This window comes from Narcine bancroftii, chromosome 2, assembly GCF_036971445.1.
Source record: "Narcine bancroftii isolate sNarBan1 chromosome 2, sNarBan1.hap1, whole genome shotgun sequence".
In the NCBI taxonomy this organism is placed as follows: domain Eukaryota; kingdom Metazoa; phylum Chordata; class Chondrichthyes; order Torpediniformes; family Narcinidae; genus Narcine; species Narcine bancroftii.
The window spans coordinates 23,899,459-23,916,048 of NC_091470.1; the positions used below are offsets into that span (position 1 = coordinate 23,899,459).

Here is a 16,590-nt window from a genome sequence, read left to right on the forward strand (position 1 = left end):
AGCTACATCGCAAAACTCAGGAAAAAAATTATACATATACACACACACACACAAAAAATATATGCACACACACACACACACACACACACACACACACACACACACACACACACACACACACACACTATACAGTAAAACTTCTGATATCCAGCATCTATGGAAATTGATAGATGCCGGATGAGTATATTTTCCGGTTGCTTGAGACTTACTCTTACAATGACTAACTAATACACCTGCAATAAGAATAAACAGTTTAAAAGAAAAAAACTGTACTTAATCTGAACAAACTTCACTTGTGTGAATATATAAACCTTAAAGCATTTTACTTTATTTTCAGTCACATTCTTTGAAAACATTATCCATCGTTGCATCTGAACATTCCTCCCCCTCCATGGAGCCACCTGAAAGACGAACAATGACCTTATAGATAATTAACCCTCCCCCACCCCAAGTTTACAGGTAAAGCCTCTGGCTGGGGTGACACTTACGGAGCAGGGATAAGGAGACACTTTAAGAGATTCACCCCAACGGCGAGCGGCATCAACCAGCTCTTCATCCTGGGCGACGCCATTGCGGCTTCATAAAACTTTATTCAAACAGCTGCTACGAACAAAGCCCGACCAAGGCGCTCTGCTGGCTGAATATTTGCTCCCATCTTCACCAAAGGTTTATGTGTTACTTCAGAGAACATTTACAATATTTAAACTGATGTATTTTTTAGCTGTTATTTTATGTTTATTTATTTTAATTTTTAAAATTTATTTTCCTTGATTTTTTTTGCCGGTTGCTTGAGGCTGCCAGTTGCTTGAATTCTGGATACCAGGGGTTTTACTGTACATATTTTTTTAAAAAACCCCTTGATGATTCTCTCTCTCCTTTTCTGCACTGTTGTTCTCCCTAATGGGCTAATAACGGCGAAGAACATCGCAGAGCCTTACTACAGCATGAAGGCCTTGTATTTCTATTCATGGGCAGTCTTACAATATCTCTGACCCAGCCGGAAAAAAAAAGCAGACAGAATGAAGAATCTACGCAGTTGCAATATATTATCGAATGCACCTTTCTGCCTTAGCAACATCAGTAACACATTCACTCATTAAAACAAATATAAATGTAGATCCTCGGCCCTGGAAAACACAAGGGCTTTAAAATGTGTACTCAGATATAAAGATAGTCAGTCTGATCACTGAGCTCCCTCGAAAGTTGATGACAGTGTTCACGGTGACCATTTCAAGATCCAACACGATGTCACGGGGTCCCTTTACTGGACGGGTCATCACCACAGTGGCACTGACAGGACTGGTTTGCTGCAGAAGGCAAAATCTTTATTTACAAACTATATTAATAAGCTCTGGCATTGCATGGAAAACAAAGAAATGGGTGCATGGTTAGTGCAACACTATCACAGCGCCAGTGACCTGGGATCAAATTAGGCATATCTGTAAAGAATTTGTATGTTCTTCCCATGTCTGCAGGGGTTTTCGCCCAGTGGTCAGATTTCCACCCACCCTTTAGAACATAACAATTGTAGGTCAATTGGTGTATTTGGGGATCTCATGGGCCGGAAAGGCCTGTTGTTACCATGCAGTATCTTGAACAAAAAATTTAATTTAAAAATTCAAACTTAAAACAGCAGACGTTGAACTGAACCTGAAACAGAACATGCTAGAACAGCAGAGTAATTGTGGATGCAACTGAATGCACGAACCTTAAATAGGAACTGGCAAGTCCCTAGTACCTTCGCATACAAAACAAATTGAAATTTAAAAAACGGTTATCATAATGCTATTACAGCACCAGAGACTGGGGTTCGAATCCAGTGCTGACTCCAAAGCATTTGTATGTTCACCCTGTGTCTGTGTGGATTTCTCCAGGTGCTCTGGTTTCCTCCCATGTCCCAAAAACATATGGGGTTAGTAGGTTAACAGGCCACGTGGGTGCATTTGGCTGGTGCTGGCCCATGGGTCGGAAGGGCCTGTTACCTTGCTTGCGTCACTGTGGTGATACGACCACCAACCGACTGCAGGGGGCAATCTCTGTACCTGCAAGAAGACCACCCAAGGGCTGACTCCACCTGGCCAGCTATCAATCAGCCAACCCGAATGTAGACCTGAGCCGGCCCCTCTTGAGCCAGTCACACAGGAACCACTGAAGCATGAACTGGTGTTCAGATTTTTACTGGAATAAAGCCTGTTGTACAGTCTTTTGAGTTTTGTGCTTGCTGTTACTTCAGCGCTCCACAATCCCTAAACTTTAAAAAAAATTAAAAATAAAAAGCTGTGACTATTTTCTCCCTGGGTTGTTCACAGCAATGGCCAGCAGGTAGTCCAAGTCCAAGGAGCCCCCAGAAGACTAGCATCGTTACTTGGATTTGTGGAAAATGTACCTTGGCTTAGCATGCCACATACTTCATTAGGATAAAGTTTAAATGGACGCAGTAGGTGGAGGAGAAGTGGTTAAATTGACGGGAAAATGTTTCTCTTGCTTTTGGAAATACTGAAAGTACCATCTATGGATGTTGGGACACAGAAAAGACAACGGGACCAAAAATACTGATAGAACAAAGGAGGGGTTATTGAGGTGCCAGCTGTCAAATCGATCCACTACAGAGCTACCTTTGAAAAGTTGTAAGGATACTTGGTAATACAGTCAGTGTAAAATGTGTTTTGATCCAAATTGGAAATGGGATGAGCGAATTGGTCTTATTTCAGAAATTTGTCTGAGACCCAAGTTCCCATTTTGATGCTGGATTAGCTGATGTTTTCCTTGACATAGCTTTAGAAGCCGTGACCTTACCCTCATGTAGAATTCTCTGCCTTCATTCCCGGACTTGATCTGGAAGATATAGTACGCTCCAGGGTGGCGGGCTGTGGCCTGCATCTGGAAGATATCCGAGGGCACGCTCCTTCCTGACAAAATGTCCATGTATTCGTAGAGCATGGTGAACGGCTGATCTGTGCAACCACGGTTATCTCTGTGACACATGCAGCGACTGTAACACAGAGGGACAAACAGAGAAGTCCAAGAAAGTTTGCCCTGTTTGATTCATACTTACTGTAGGCCCAGAGATTATAATGCAGTAAAGCCCCCTCCGGCAGCAATGGGAATTGTTAGATGCCGGATCCATGTATTTGTATTTGCTGGTTGCTAAAGATTGCATGTTGTGTAACTGGTGAACTAACCCCGAGGTGAGCTCATTTTAAACCCGTACTTTTTACCTATTTATTTTGCGTGATTTTTTTTTGCCGGTTGCTTGCATTCCGAATAACATGGGTTTTAATGTAGTTGATTATATACAATATACAGTACTAAAGAAGATTTGACAAGGTAGACACCGAGAGGCTGTTCCCTGTCTCCTTTCCTCCAGCTTCCCATCCACTTCCCCTCCTTCTCTTATCACAGAGCTACCCTTTGGCCTCTCCCCATCACTTCTCAGTTGCTCTCTCTTCTCCCTCCCACCTGTATCCACCTATGACCTCTTACCTGTTAATCTGTGCTCATCCCCCTGCCCCTACCCCCAATTTTTCATTCAGGTGACTGCCTATTTTTTTCTTACTCCTGACAAAGGGCCCAGGCCTGAAATGTTGTGGATTAAACCTACTTCCTTTGTGAGGACGCTACATGACCAGTACATTTTCACGTCTCATGTGACCTCAGCATCTGAAGATTTTTCTTAATTGACCCCACCATCGAGAGCACACATGCCAAATTTGGCCCATGATATAATTATATTTGGCCTGCAAGATCATATCAAATATGTATTAGAGCTGGCCTGCTGGCTGCCGCACCAGTATAGCGCATGCACAGCTAATACTACAAATCCCAGAATGTTTTGCAAATGCATTGGCGCAGGCTCGTCAGCCCGCTAATCGCCCCCACCTCCTCTCTTTACTTTCATTAGTATCTGCGACCTGTCGCCTAACTCACACGTAATAAACCCCTTACGAAAAATGGCCAAACGAAAGACAGAAAACAGGATCTTTCAAGACAGGTGGGAGGCAAACTCTGACCCCAGAGTTTGATGAACTTGCATCTAAGAAGAGATGCCAAGTATCTGGTTTAGACCCAGGTGCATCAGAGTAAATCACAGTGTAGCAAGCTAAGCTTGGATTCATATTTTCTTAGGTTAACTTTGGACTGTTCATAGTTGAAAGATTGGATTTTCATTGAAGCAAGTTGTTATTTTTTTGACTTGTGAAAAAAATACATTTAAAAGGAGCTTAAAGGCTATAGAGAAATATTATTTACTGAATATTTTATTTCTCATTTGTTAATACTTCTTCTGGAAAGAGTTTAACCAAAACTATTATTAAACATTTATTTTAATAAGAAAAAGTTTAATATTACATATGTTGAAAGAAGAGAAAACATACAGATGTTGTTGAAAATTTTCAATAAATATTTAGTTTGGCCCACGACTTAGTCCAAGTTTTTAATTTTGGCCCTCTGTGAATTTGAGTTTGATACTCCTGATCTAGAGAGTCGAGTTTTGGTCCATCATCCCCACAAAATGACTGAGAAGAGAAGTTTCTTTATTCAGTTGGGGGGGGGGGGTTGTAAGTCTAAACACCTCAAGGTGCTGATGGATTATTTAAAAGTTGTTAAACTGGATCACGAAACAAGTCAATGAAAGAACCTTCAGGGATTATATTCTTATGACAGTTTTTACTTCTTGATCATATTTCAGTCGCAAAACCTCTGACAAACTGCCAGCCGACTGTCTTGACATATCATGCTTCCCACTCTTCCTTCACTCACCAGGACCATGGCTCTTGTGTTCCTTTTCCAACACACAAGGGGCGTCATTTCTTGTGCTCTCTTTAAACTGACCAAGGTCCCTCTCTTGTGCTCCTTCTCTCAATAGAAAAATGGTCTATAATATTGTACATATCTAAAAAAAATGTGAATTAAAATGGGTCGGCATATTGTTAATAATGCCATCCAATAGTCTCACTGTGGTGGAACACGGTAGGACAGGTGTGACTTCATTCAACTGTACAGGTTGACCCGGCTCCAACCCTGTGACTCCTCCCCATAAGATTCCCAATAAAGGCTGATAGCCCTAGACTCCTCCCTCCATCCCAGCCTTGGATCTGGGCCAGCAGCATGTAGAGACGTGCCTGATGTTTCAGGACATTAAAGCCTTTAATCTCTCACTCTGAGTCTGGTTGTGGTTATCAACTGCACTACACTGCATCACTGGAGACCCTTCCATGCTGAATTATCAGAGTTTTTTTCATTCATTCTGTACTGAGAGCATAGAGCATTGCAGCACAGTACAGGCCTTTCATCCCAGAATGTTGTGGCGACCTATAAAATAAACCTGTTCCATAAAAATGTAATTTTTTCCTACCTCACACCCATAATCTTTTTTTCAAACATCTATGTGGGTTTCGAAGAGTCTTTTTACCAGACTCCACCATGCACCCCCTGGAAATGAATTCCAGGCACCTGTGCTAAATACTTACCTCTGACATTTCCATTACACTTTCCTCCACCCAATGTAATTATTTTCATTAAAATCTAGATTTAGGTTATTTCCTTTCATTTGTAGAAGGAAGTCAATACTGAATTTTTTTTGGATGGGGGAAGCTCAATGGTCAGACCTCAGAATCAGCTAACATCAGTTGAATTCTACACAGAGGAGCGTACAATAGGGTGGATCTTACTGAACTTCCCCATTGCCTGGAGATTATCCTGTCATCCCTCATTAACCTGATCTGATTGTAGAGGCCCAATCTCACTGATACTCCACACTCAGCATTCCATGGCTCAGATGGAAGTCAGGCTTCAGATTGCGTACCCCACAGGCCATGGTCCAAGATCAATGCCACAGGTTTTGAAGGAAGGATCTCATGTTCACTCAAAGCTGAGAGGAATTTTTATCATTTAGGAATATGCAAAAACTTAAAATGAACGTGAATAATTTTTTAATAATTTAGAAAAACCTCCCAAAAAAATGGAGAAAACCCCTTCATTAAAAACATATTTTGTCAAACAAAATTATAACCAAACATTTCTTCCCCATTAAAATGAATTAGATCTTTAATCGTACCTCTGGTCCAACCTGGAGAAGGATCTGAGTCATGATTTCTTGGTGTAATACTGGGAAATCCCAGCAAGACATTGCTGGACACTGGGGGCTCTTGAATAATTCTGGATCATAGTACTATCTACCAGATTCAAACCAAGTACAGTCATTTTAGTTTTGCAATACCCTTCTTTTAGCCATCTTGTACACGAGGGCTCACTATGGGTGATGGTGTAGAACAGTCAACAACAACTTAACAAGCACAATGGAAATTAAAACCCAGGGAGGTGTGTATAATGAGGTCAAATCAACCCTATGGATTTTCAATTGACATCCAGACTCAAAGAGAGAAAATCTATTGGTATTTCTCTTTCCTAAACCATGGAAATGGAGATTGATTGGAGTAATCTTGGGCTGGAGTTTGACATGCTGGTAGTTCCTTGTCCGACTGCAACAGTTACTTTCCTTGGAAGTTGGAACTACCATTGTCAACCCTGAGGCTGAGCAAACAGAAGGAAGCTAGAGAGACTGAGCAGGTCAGGCAGCATCCATGGAGAGAAATGGACAAGGTTTTGGGGTGGGGGCGGTCTACTTTGCCTTACTGTTGTCCCCCAGAGTCCTTACCTTTCACTCAGCTGTATGTAAGGATCCTGGCAATTCACTGGGTCCAGACACTTGTACGTTCCTGGAATGTTGTAGCAGGTCTGTTCTTCTGTACATGTGTGGTTGCCTGTCTCACACTCATCGATATCTAAAGAACAGAAACAAAACGCTGTCCACACTCTGGCAAGTAAGTGAAAATAAAGATAATAGATCACAGGCAAATAAGTGGAGGAAAATAGTTAAAAACTGGGAAATGTTCATTTTAAAGGAATCTGTGCACTAAGGGACATGCATAGAGGTCATTGAAAGCTAAAAGGCAGGTAGATTAGGTTATTAGAAAGACAAATAACATGACAAGTGACAATAAAGATTCGACACACTGCGGAATGGCAAGGATATCAGACGAGGAGAGATTGAGTAAGTTAGGCTTCTCATCCCTAGACTTCGGAAGGAAGAGATGAGACTTCATTGAAACAGACAAGATAACTTAGATGTGGTCAGGATGTTTCCCCTAGCTGAGGACTCTTAAGACACAGTGTCTCACAGCATGGAAATAGATCCACACACCCGGTTTGTCCTTGCCAAACAATGTGCTTTACCCCCCCCCCCCCCCCACCACTACGGCTTTGGTCACTCTTCCCCACATTAGGCCCAGGTCCCTCCATTTCCCCTCGCATCCATGTAGTTCTCCAAGTGTTCAATAAAGGAAGCTAAGGCACTTGTCCCCACCACTTTGTCTGGCAGCTCATTCCAATATGCCCAACATCTTCTGAATGAAGAACTATCCCCTCATAACCCTTCTAAATTTCACCTTTTAGTTATGGCCTTTTGTTTTTCCTCACTCTGGGAAACAGATTGTCACTATTCATCTTATCATTGCCCCCTTATGATTTTATAGACCTCATTAAGATCCCCCCTCAGCCTCTTGTACCCTAAGGAAACTGGGCCTAGTTTTACCTGAACCTTATGACAATTCAGCATCCCCAATCCTGTTCACAACCTTAGCCTTTTCTTACTTTATATCCTTCATACAGTTAGACGACCAAATCTGCACACAATATTCCAAGTGTGGCCTCAACACAATCTTGTATATTTTCAGCATGAGGTCCCAAAATGGATATTCAAAGCCCCAACCGACGAAGGCAAGCATCCCAAACACTTTCTTCATCCCTCTATCTACCTGTGCTGCTATCTTTAAAGAGATATGAACCTGCAGTCCTAGATTCCTTTGCTCTGTAACACTCTTTAGGGCACTCTCCCTCTCTCTCCTCTTACTTTGAAACTGGTTTTAGAATCTCCTACACTGGGGGGGGGGGGGGGGGGGGAAACATGACTATTATCCATTACCCTCATGACTTTTTAAACTGTAAAAATTCCCCTTAGCCTCTAACCAGCCAGGGAATAGAGTCTCTGCTATCTAGAGTCTCCTTTTAATACAACCCCACCAGTCCTGGTGATATTCTCGTGAATCTTTTCTGCACCCTTTTTAGCTGATATCTCTCCTATAGTCGGATGAACAAAGCTTTGCATAATACTCCAAGGGGGGGAAAAACATGACTATTATCCATTACCCTCATGACTTTTTAAACTGTAAAAATTCCCCTTAGCCTCTAACCAGCCAGGGAATAGAGTCTCTGCTATCTAGAGTCTCCTTTTAATACAACCCCACCAGTCCTGGTGATATTCTCGTGAATCTTTTCTGCACCCTTTTTAGCTGATATCTCTCCTATAGTCGGATGAACAAAGCTTTGCATAATACTCCAAGTGCAGTCTCACAAATGTCCTATATAGTTGTAACATGATGTCCCTGCTCCTGTACTCTATGAAGGTAAATGTGCCAAATGCCTTCTTCACCCCCCTGTCTACCTACTTTCATAAAATACGTAGCTGTGCCCCAAGTCTCTTTGTTCTATAATACTCCTCAGTGCCCTACCATTCACCGTTTTAGTCCTGTGTTGGTTTAATAGAGACCATAGAATATAGAACTGTACATCACAGGAACAGACCCTTCAGCCCATGTGTCTGTGCTGAAGCTAATGTCCAAAGGGCAATAACTTGCACTTGTCTGAATTAAATTCCACCTGCCATTCCTTGGCCCACATTCACAGTTTGTAGCTGACTTTGTTTAGCAGAATCATTTTCCCTCCCCAAGACAATGGGGCCAGAGGTTCTCATGTTTCAAGTATTACATTGTTGCGGCCTTGCAATTAGTTCAGCCCCAGGAAAACTTAACTTCATAAAACACCCCCAAACCATTGGCAACCTACATAGCAGCCTTAAGCCTCTTCTATTTAGGTACATTGCTGTGGAGTCTTGACTGACACCCAGCATTGGAAGGAGCAGTTTGGACAGTATGGTTGCCTGACAAAAATCTCCGAACTTAGCAATGATTTTACATTGGACAGCTCATAATTTAAGGCTTTTTATTCCATACTTGGGTACAAATTTTTGGCCCACAAGAATGACCAAGTGGATGCTAACAGAGAACACAAGTATTTGTGAGCAATATTGGCTGTTGTTTTACCTTGGCAGCTCCTGTTGTCAGAGTACATGGTGTATCCCTTGGGGCAGATACAGTAGTACTCGCCTGGTTCATTCACACACTGATGCTGACAGAGGAACTCAAAAAAACTGCATTCGTCGATATCTAGCGGTGAGGAGAAAATAAGACCATAAGACACAGGAGCAGAAATAGGCTATTCAACCCATCAACACTGCCCCGCCATTCAATCAAGAGCTGATCCATTTTCCCACTCAGCCCCACTGCCCGGCCTTCTCCCCAATAACCTTTTATGCCCTGGCTAATCAAGAATCTATCAATCTCTGTCAAAAATATACCCAATGACCTGACCTCCACAACCACCTGTGGGAACAAATTCCATTGATTTACCACCCTCTGGCTGAAGAAATTTCTATGCATCTCTGTTCTAAGTGGACGCCCTTCAACCCTGAAGCTGTACCCTCTTGTCCTAGACTGTCCCAACATGGGAAACAACTTCATCTACTCTCTTGGTTGGAAACTGGAATTTTTACTATTCTTTTTATTTATTTAAATATTATATTGCATTATTGATAGACAGTTGGCAAATACCATTAGTGCACACCTCCCTCATGGACGGAGTCCACCATTTTTGAGCCAGGATACAATGTTTGGCTTTTTTTCTGCAATCAAGTACTTCCCAGATAGAAGGAGGTCTTCTCTGTGTCTTTAGTAAGCTACTTTTGTATTTTAAACAATATGCCCTTGGAAACCTTGCTGGAGATTACCTCAGATCTTCTCAGCTCCATTTCCTTGGGCTATTATTGATCCTGGGACTTACATCTGACCACTTTGCAGAGCCCTCCAAAACAATGCATGTATTCAAGTTCCACTTAATGATTGCTTGGGGGAAGGCTGAGACTATTCGTGCTGCAGTATATCAAGGGCACCTCAAGGCTCCCTTTTACTGAGACAATAACACGCTTCAAGTCCAATCTCAGATGAGGAAGCTGATAACCGCCATTCATCTCAGCTGGCCCTGGTGCAGATGTACATTGAAACCCTGTCATCTGAAGTGCACTGATTCAACCGAAATGGAGCAAACCGTCATGGATGGGACCAGACTTTATCCTGGGACAAATTGCCAAAGGTTGAAAGAGCAATGCCCCAAAAGATAAATTCTGCCAATTACTCCCATTGAATTCTGCATCTCATTACTTACACAAAATGAGTGCACAATGACTGGAATCAAAATAGCTTTACACGGATCTTTTACAGGGGTTCCACTCTCCAACAACTTTGTTAATAGCTATGCAGCATGGAGTGATTGCCCCTACATACTGTATAAGGAATGGCATCAAGAAGCACTCGATTATTTATTTATTTATTTTAAAGAAATAACATCACAGTATTCGAACAAATTTGGGAACCGTACATGGAACACAACAGAGAAGTCCTACCGCGGACCTCCACCACCTAAAATGACAGAAGGAGAAGAAGACAAAATGAACTGACCCAGTATGTAAAAGTAGAAGAGACAAATTTCTTGTTTTTTTCATTGTGTGATGACATTGTTTAATGGGTTTAATGTATCATATATGTTGAACGTTGAGTGAGTGGGGAGAGGGGGGGAGGTGAAGGAGGGAGGGGGGGAAAAAGGGGAGAAAATGACAGTGTATATTCAAGAGAGAAATGTTTGTGTGTATTTTGGTCAGTATGGTTCATAGTGTGAAAAATTTTTTTAAATTTAAAAAAGAAGCACTCAATTATATTCCCAGTGTGATATGCAACAACACCAAAAATACAATGGAGTTGAAACACGAAAGGCTGCATGAATGCTGTGATTGTTGTCAAAACACAGAAATGCTGGAGGGATTCAGCTGGTCTCACACTCAATAGGAATTAAACATATATTACTGACGAAATATACATCAAACTCTTAAGCAAGTAATAGCTTCACTACAACAAATTGAGTGTATGATAGTTGCCCAAATGCCTTCATTCTTAATGTCCTCAAATGGTTCAAGATTATTTTTTATTGTCACATAAATAATACATGAAAATGTAACTTTTGCCTGCTGTCAGGCAGACAAAAAGTCACCATTTGTATTGCCTGACACCTCTTACAGGACAAAAGAAAGAGAAAAAGGGAGTCCCTTCAGGCCTGAAACGTCAATAATACATTTTTAAGGGGGGGGGGGGTGCTAGGGAGTCCTAATCAGAGTGACCCACAGTCATCAGGAGTGGGTGTTGCCATGGGAGCCATCCATTAACTAAAGGCAAGGTTGCCTTGTGACTTGGAGTCACAAACTTGTGTAAATCTTATAAATAGATTACGCCATTTTGTGTAAATAGTCTATGTCTTGAGAATCGAAGTAAAGAGCACGGTGTTTTGGGAAACCTCTGATTCTGTCGTTTCATTACTCTGGGTAACCAAGAGTGGGAGTTCAGTTCCTCATTTAAAATTTCTGGCCACGGTTACAACAGGGGTTAACGTGGAGTTAGTAACATAATCCCTACTCTCCCCGAAAAAGTTTTAAAAAAGAGTAGAAAAGGACAATGAAAGAAACCGTTAGAAGAGTCGGAGAGAAGAACAGGACGCCACCAAAGAAGGAAAACTTTGTTATAGTGCTGGAGCCGGAAAAAGAAATAAGGAGGGGCCTGGAGCTTTTCAGAACACCAGGGAGCTGGGGAGACCTTGAGCCCTTTTGCTCAAGGTCTCTCCCGACTATGGCCGTTGGTAACTGAAGAAGAACATCTACTGCGCAGGTGCGAGGAGTCACACGTGCACAGAGAAGAAAAGAAAACAGAGGCACTTTAACAAAAATATATCCTGAACCTGACAGCTCCGAGGGAGGAACTGATAGAGCTAGAATTTGAATTGGGCACAGAACAAGGATTCAGAGAGGTTGGTAAAGAAATTTTACTATTGGATTCGGAGGTCAAAATGTATCTGGGTAATCTTCAGCTGGGTCTGTAAGAATCATTGCAACAGACTCTTAACGTCATATCTGATAAAGTGACAGAACCTAGAGATGCGACTGATCAGATGCAGAATACCGTAAAGCAAATGGATAAGAAATTAGGAGCGATGGAAGAAAGAATGAAAGGAAATGAATTTGAAATACAGCAATTGAAAGATCAAGTGAAAAATTTGCAAAGCAGAATCAAAAACAATGAAGGAGCATTTTAGTCAGAAGATGGACACTTTGGAAAATTACAGTAGAAGAAATAACATCAAGATTGTGGGGCTGAGAGAAGGTGGTGAAGGTCAGGATATGAAGACATTTTTACAAAGTTGGATACCATAAGTACTGGGAATGGAAGAATTTAAAGGAGACATTGAAATTGAAAGAGCACATAGAGCTTTAAGACCAAAACCGCAAGAAGGTCAAAACCCTCGTCCAATATTGGTTAATTTCCTTCGCTAAGAGGTGAGAGAGAAAGTGCTGGAACCAGCAGCAAAGCAAGCGAAGGCAAGACAAGCCCCAATGATCTACAATGGAAACAAGATCTTCTTTCACCTGGATACAAGTTTTGAACTGTTGAAAAAGAGAAAGGAATTAATGTAGTTTAAAATGTTTTGTGGAAAAAGGGATATGCATTTGTTTTGAGATATCCTGCTGTATTGAAAATTTTTCTTGATGATAAGCATAATTTTTTTCAGATCCTGATGAACCCAGAGCTTTTGTTGGATCTTTGCCTGCTAAGATGGGAAGTAAAGGGTAACCTGCTAAGGGGTGAGGAGGTATATTGTTTTGTTTGATGGTAAAACTGGAAGATTATATGTTTATTAGACTTTTCTTTAATTATAAGGGTAGGGAGTTAAGATAATATTAATAGATAGTTAAGAAATTGAAGATATATGTAGAGGGTAGTTAGTACAAGATTCGGGGTGCAAGGGAATGTTTGCTGGCTGCCATCGAATCATGTGTGTGGATGTAAGCTGGACTACCACTCCTATAAATAAGGGCGATTAAAAAGGGTAGTTTTTTGCGTGCACCTATTTTGGGGTATTCTATCGTTTCTTGTTTCTTAACTTTTCTATTTTCCACACATTTATTGGTATAATAAATCTAAAGAAGTACAATGCCCTTGTTATGTTAAAGAGGGATTTGGAGGATGAAGGCTGGATGGGTAGCAGGTTAATTTGATTGAAATTAATTTGATTAATTTTATGAGTTTTAACATTAATGGGATACAAAATCAAATAAAATGTAAAAAAAATTAGTATTTATGAAAAAAAAGAATATAGATATAGCTTTTTAACAAAAAACACATTTAGTGGAGAAGGAATTAGATAAATTAGAAAGGAATTGTAAAGTAGTAGCAGCCCCATTTAATTCAGGCTCGAGGAGTTGCAATATTGATAAATAAAAATCTACCAGTAAAAATGTTTAATGTAGAAAAGGACGTGGCAGGAAGATATGTTATGGTAGAATGTCAAATATACTCAGAAAATTGGACCTTGTTGAATGTATATGCTCCTAATGTAGAAGATAGTAAATTTATGCAAGACATTTTTATGAAACTGTCAAATGCCAATGGTAAAATTTTCATGGGAGGAGATTTTAATTTGACATCAAATTCGAAAATGGATAGATTGGGAAAATGCATAGGAGATAGTAAAGTGTCTAAAGAAGTAAAAGAATTAATGGTAGATATGGGATTGATAGTTATTTATAGGAAAATGCATATGAATGATGGAGATTATTCATTTTATTCTTTCTGACATAAGACATATTCACAAATTGACATGTTTTTATTGGCAGCTCAAGTTCAATCTAGAGTACAACAGGTGAAATATTTGGCACGCACTATCTCAGACCATTCCCCTTTGTTATTGCCAATAGTATCTGAGGAAGAAAAATTTTTGTGGATACAGGTGGAGATTAAATAAGGTATTGTTGAAAAGGAAAGATTTTTGTGATTTTGCAAGAAAACAAATAGTTTTTTATGGAAAATAATGAAAATTTGGTAAAGAATACATTTGTTATATGGGATACTTAAAAGGCATATTTAAAAGGGCAAATAATTCATTATATTGTAAAAATTAAAGGACTATTTAATGGAAGCAGATCAATTAGAAAAATAAATAATTGATTTAGAGAAAATAATACAAATTAGTCCAATCAAGGAAAGGAAGAAATTAATGGAAACAAAAAAGGATTTGCTTAATATGATACAAACATATAGAGTTGAAAGAGACTTTTGCAAACTAAAGAAAGTTATCATGAACTTGGAGAAAGCTCTCATAGGTGTTGGCATGGCAGTTAAAGAAAGAACAGGTATCTAGGACTATAGTAGCAATGAAAGACAAGAATGGTCAGATGGTTTAGAAGTTGAAGGAAATAAATGAAAATTTTAGTTTTATGAAAAGTTATATAAGTCTGAATTAAAACAAGATGACATTAAAATCGAGCAATATTTGCAACAAATTCAATTACCAAATTTGTGTGAAAAGAAAAGAATTATCAAATTCCTTTACAGAAGCTGAGATATATGAAGTTCTGAAAACATGGCAAAATAATAAAGCACCAGGAGAAGATGGTTTTCCAGTAGAGTTTTATGTTATTTATGGATCTGTTGGTGCCAATTCTTAAAGAGATATTAGATCAAATAAGAGAAGTAAATGATGTACTAGAATCCTTTAAGATGGCATTGATAATGGTAATACCAAAAAAAGGGAAAGATCTATTACAAACAGCCTCATATAGACCAATATCTTTGTTAAATGTAGATTATAAAATTGGACCCAAATTATGGGCTAATTTTTTTGGTTAAGGAACTTCCAAAATTGATTAATATGGACCAGAGGGGTTTCTTACAAAAAGAAAGGCAGCAGATAATATAGAGAAATTTTTAAGTTCAGTAAATGTGGCTCAAAAAAGGAAAGCTCCAGTGGTAGCAGTTACTTTAGATGTAGACAAAGCATTTGATAGATTAGAATGAGACTTTCTAATTAAGGTGTCATATAAGTTTGGATTTCCTGAGACATTTATAAAAGGAATAAAAGCATTGTAGAATGAACCAAAGGCAAAAATAGTAGTTAAATGGTCAAACATCAGGTTTGATTAGATAAGGAAGGACTTCCAGGCAGGATTGCCCACCTTCACCATTTTTATTTGTATTGTCAATAGAACCATTAGGTGAAGTGATTCGAGGGGATGAGGAAATTAAAAATTTTGAGATAGGAGACAAAGTTCTTTTTGCAAATGATGTTATAGTATACTTGACTAAACCCGAAACTTCACTGAATAGACTAAATGAAAGATTAACAGAATACGGATTATACACAATGTAAAAAGTTAGTAAAATTTAAATGGAAAAGTGTTGAATATTTGGGGATAATAGTAAGTGTTTGGGGAAAACAGTAGGTAAGCTATTTAATAATTTATATAAATTGAACCATTTACCACTTTTAAAAAGATTAGAGAAAGATTTAAAAATATGGAAGGAATTACCAATAACATTAATAGGATGGCTTAATTGTGTTAAAATGAAAATCTTTCCTAGAATTTAATACTTATTTCAGACAGGTGCCTGAAATGTTTTTTAGACAATTAAATAAGAATATTAGGGAGTTTTTATGGAGAGGAAAATCGGCGAGGATAAGTATGGAGAAGTTGACATGGAAAAAAGATCAAGGACGTTTGAGGCTACCAAATTTTAAAAGTTATTATAAGGCAGCTCAATTGAGAATTTTGTCTTCTTGGTTTCAAAGGGAAGAAAAAAACATCTTGGGTAGAAACTGAGATGAATAATATAGGTGAAGAAAGTCCAGACAAAATATTGTATAAATGGAACTATGAAATTTTTAAAGGTAGAAAGGAAGCACCAATTTTAAAACATTTGTTTCAAATATGGAATGTGATACGTGTGGAAAGAGATGTAAGGAATTATCAGTTGGCTGAATTGACTTTAAATCAAAACCATCTTCTTACATTTACAATGAATAATTCTTTATTTGACAATTGGTATGAAAAAGCTATAGAGAAAATATGAGATTGTTTTAGATGTTCAATTTTTATGACATTTGATCAATTAAAGGAGAAATATGGGATATTACAAAATATAATATTTGTATATTATCAATTGCAATCATATTTGAAGAAGAAATCAGGAATGGACTTGAGATTTCCGGAACAGTCAATTTGAATATGTTATAACAGATGCCTTTATTATTCAAAGATTTATAACTGCTATGCATAATAAATTACATAAAGGAAAAGAAAGATTTGCATAAAACTAGATTGAAATGGGAACAAGATTTAAATAAACAAATTCTAGAAGAAATATAGATAAAACTGTGCAGAGATAGTGTACCTAATACAATCAAAGCTAGATATCAAATGGTTCAATATAATTTTTTACATCAATTTTTTACACACCCTGTAAGTTGAATAAATAGATTCTAAATTTTTTGACTCAATGTTTTAGATGTAAAAAAGAGGTTGGTAATTTCTTGCATTCAGTA

The 16,590-nt window shown here is 38.9% G+C and overlaps 1 protein-coding gene across 2 annotated transcripts in view; it reads right to left on the reverse strand.

The window, feature by feature from the left end:
• Nucleotides 1-306: 306 nt before the first annotated feature.
• Nucleotides 307-16,590, reverse strand: part of fbln5 (fibulin 5) — a 98,767-nt gene continuing 82,483 nt past the window's right edge. For both annotated transcript variants that reach the window (XM_069916113.1, XM_069916112.1), the window contains exons 8-11: nucleotides 9,159-9,281; nucleotides 6,656-6,782; nucleotides 2,797-2,992; nucleotides 307-1,307 (exon numbers count right to left, since the gene is read on the reverse strand). In XM_069916113.1, coding sequence (XP_069772214.1) covers nucleotides 1,146-1,307; nucleotides 2,797-2,992; nucleotides 6,656-6,782; nucleotides 9,159-9,281 — 608 coding nt within the window. In that variant the 3' untranslated portion in view covers nucleotides 307-1,145. The remainder of the gene's footprint in view (nucleotides 1,308-2,796; nucleotides 2,993-6,655; nucleotides 6,783-9,158; nucleotides 9,282-16,590) is intronic.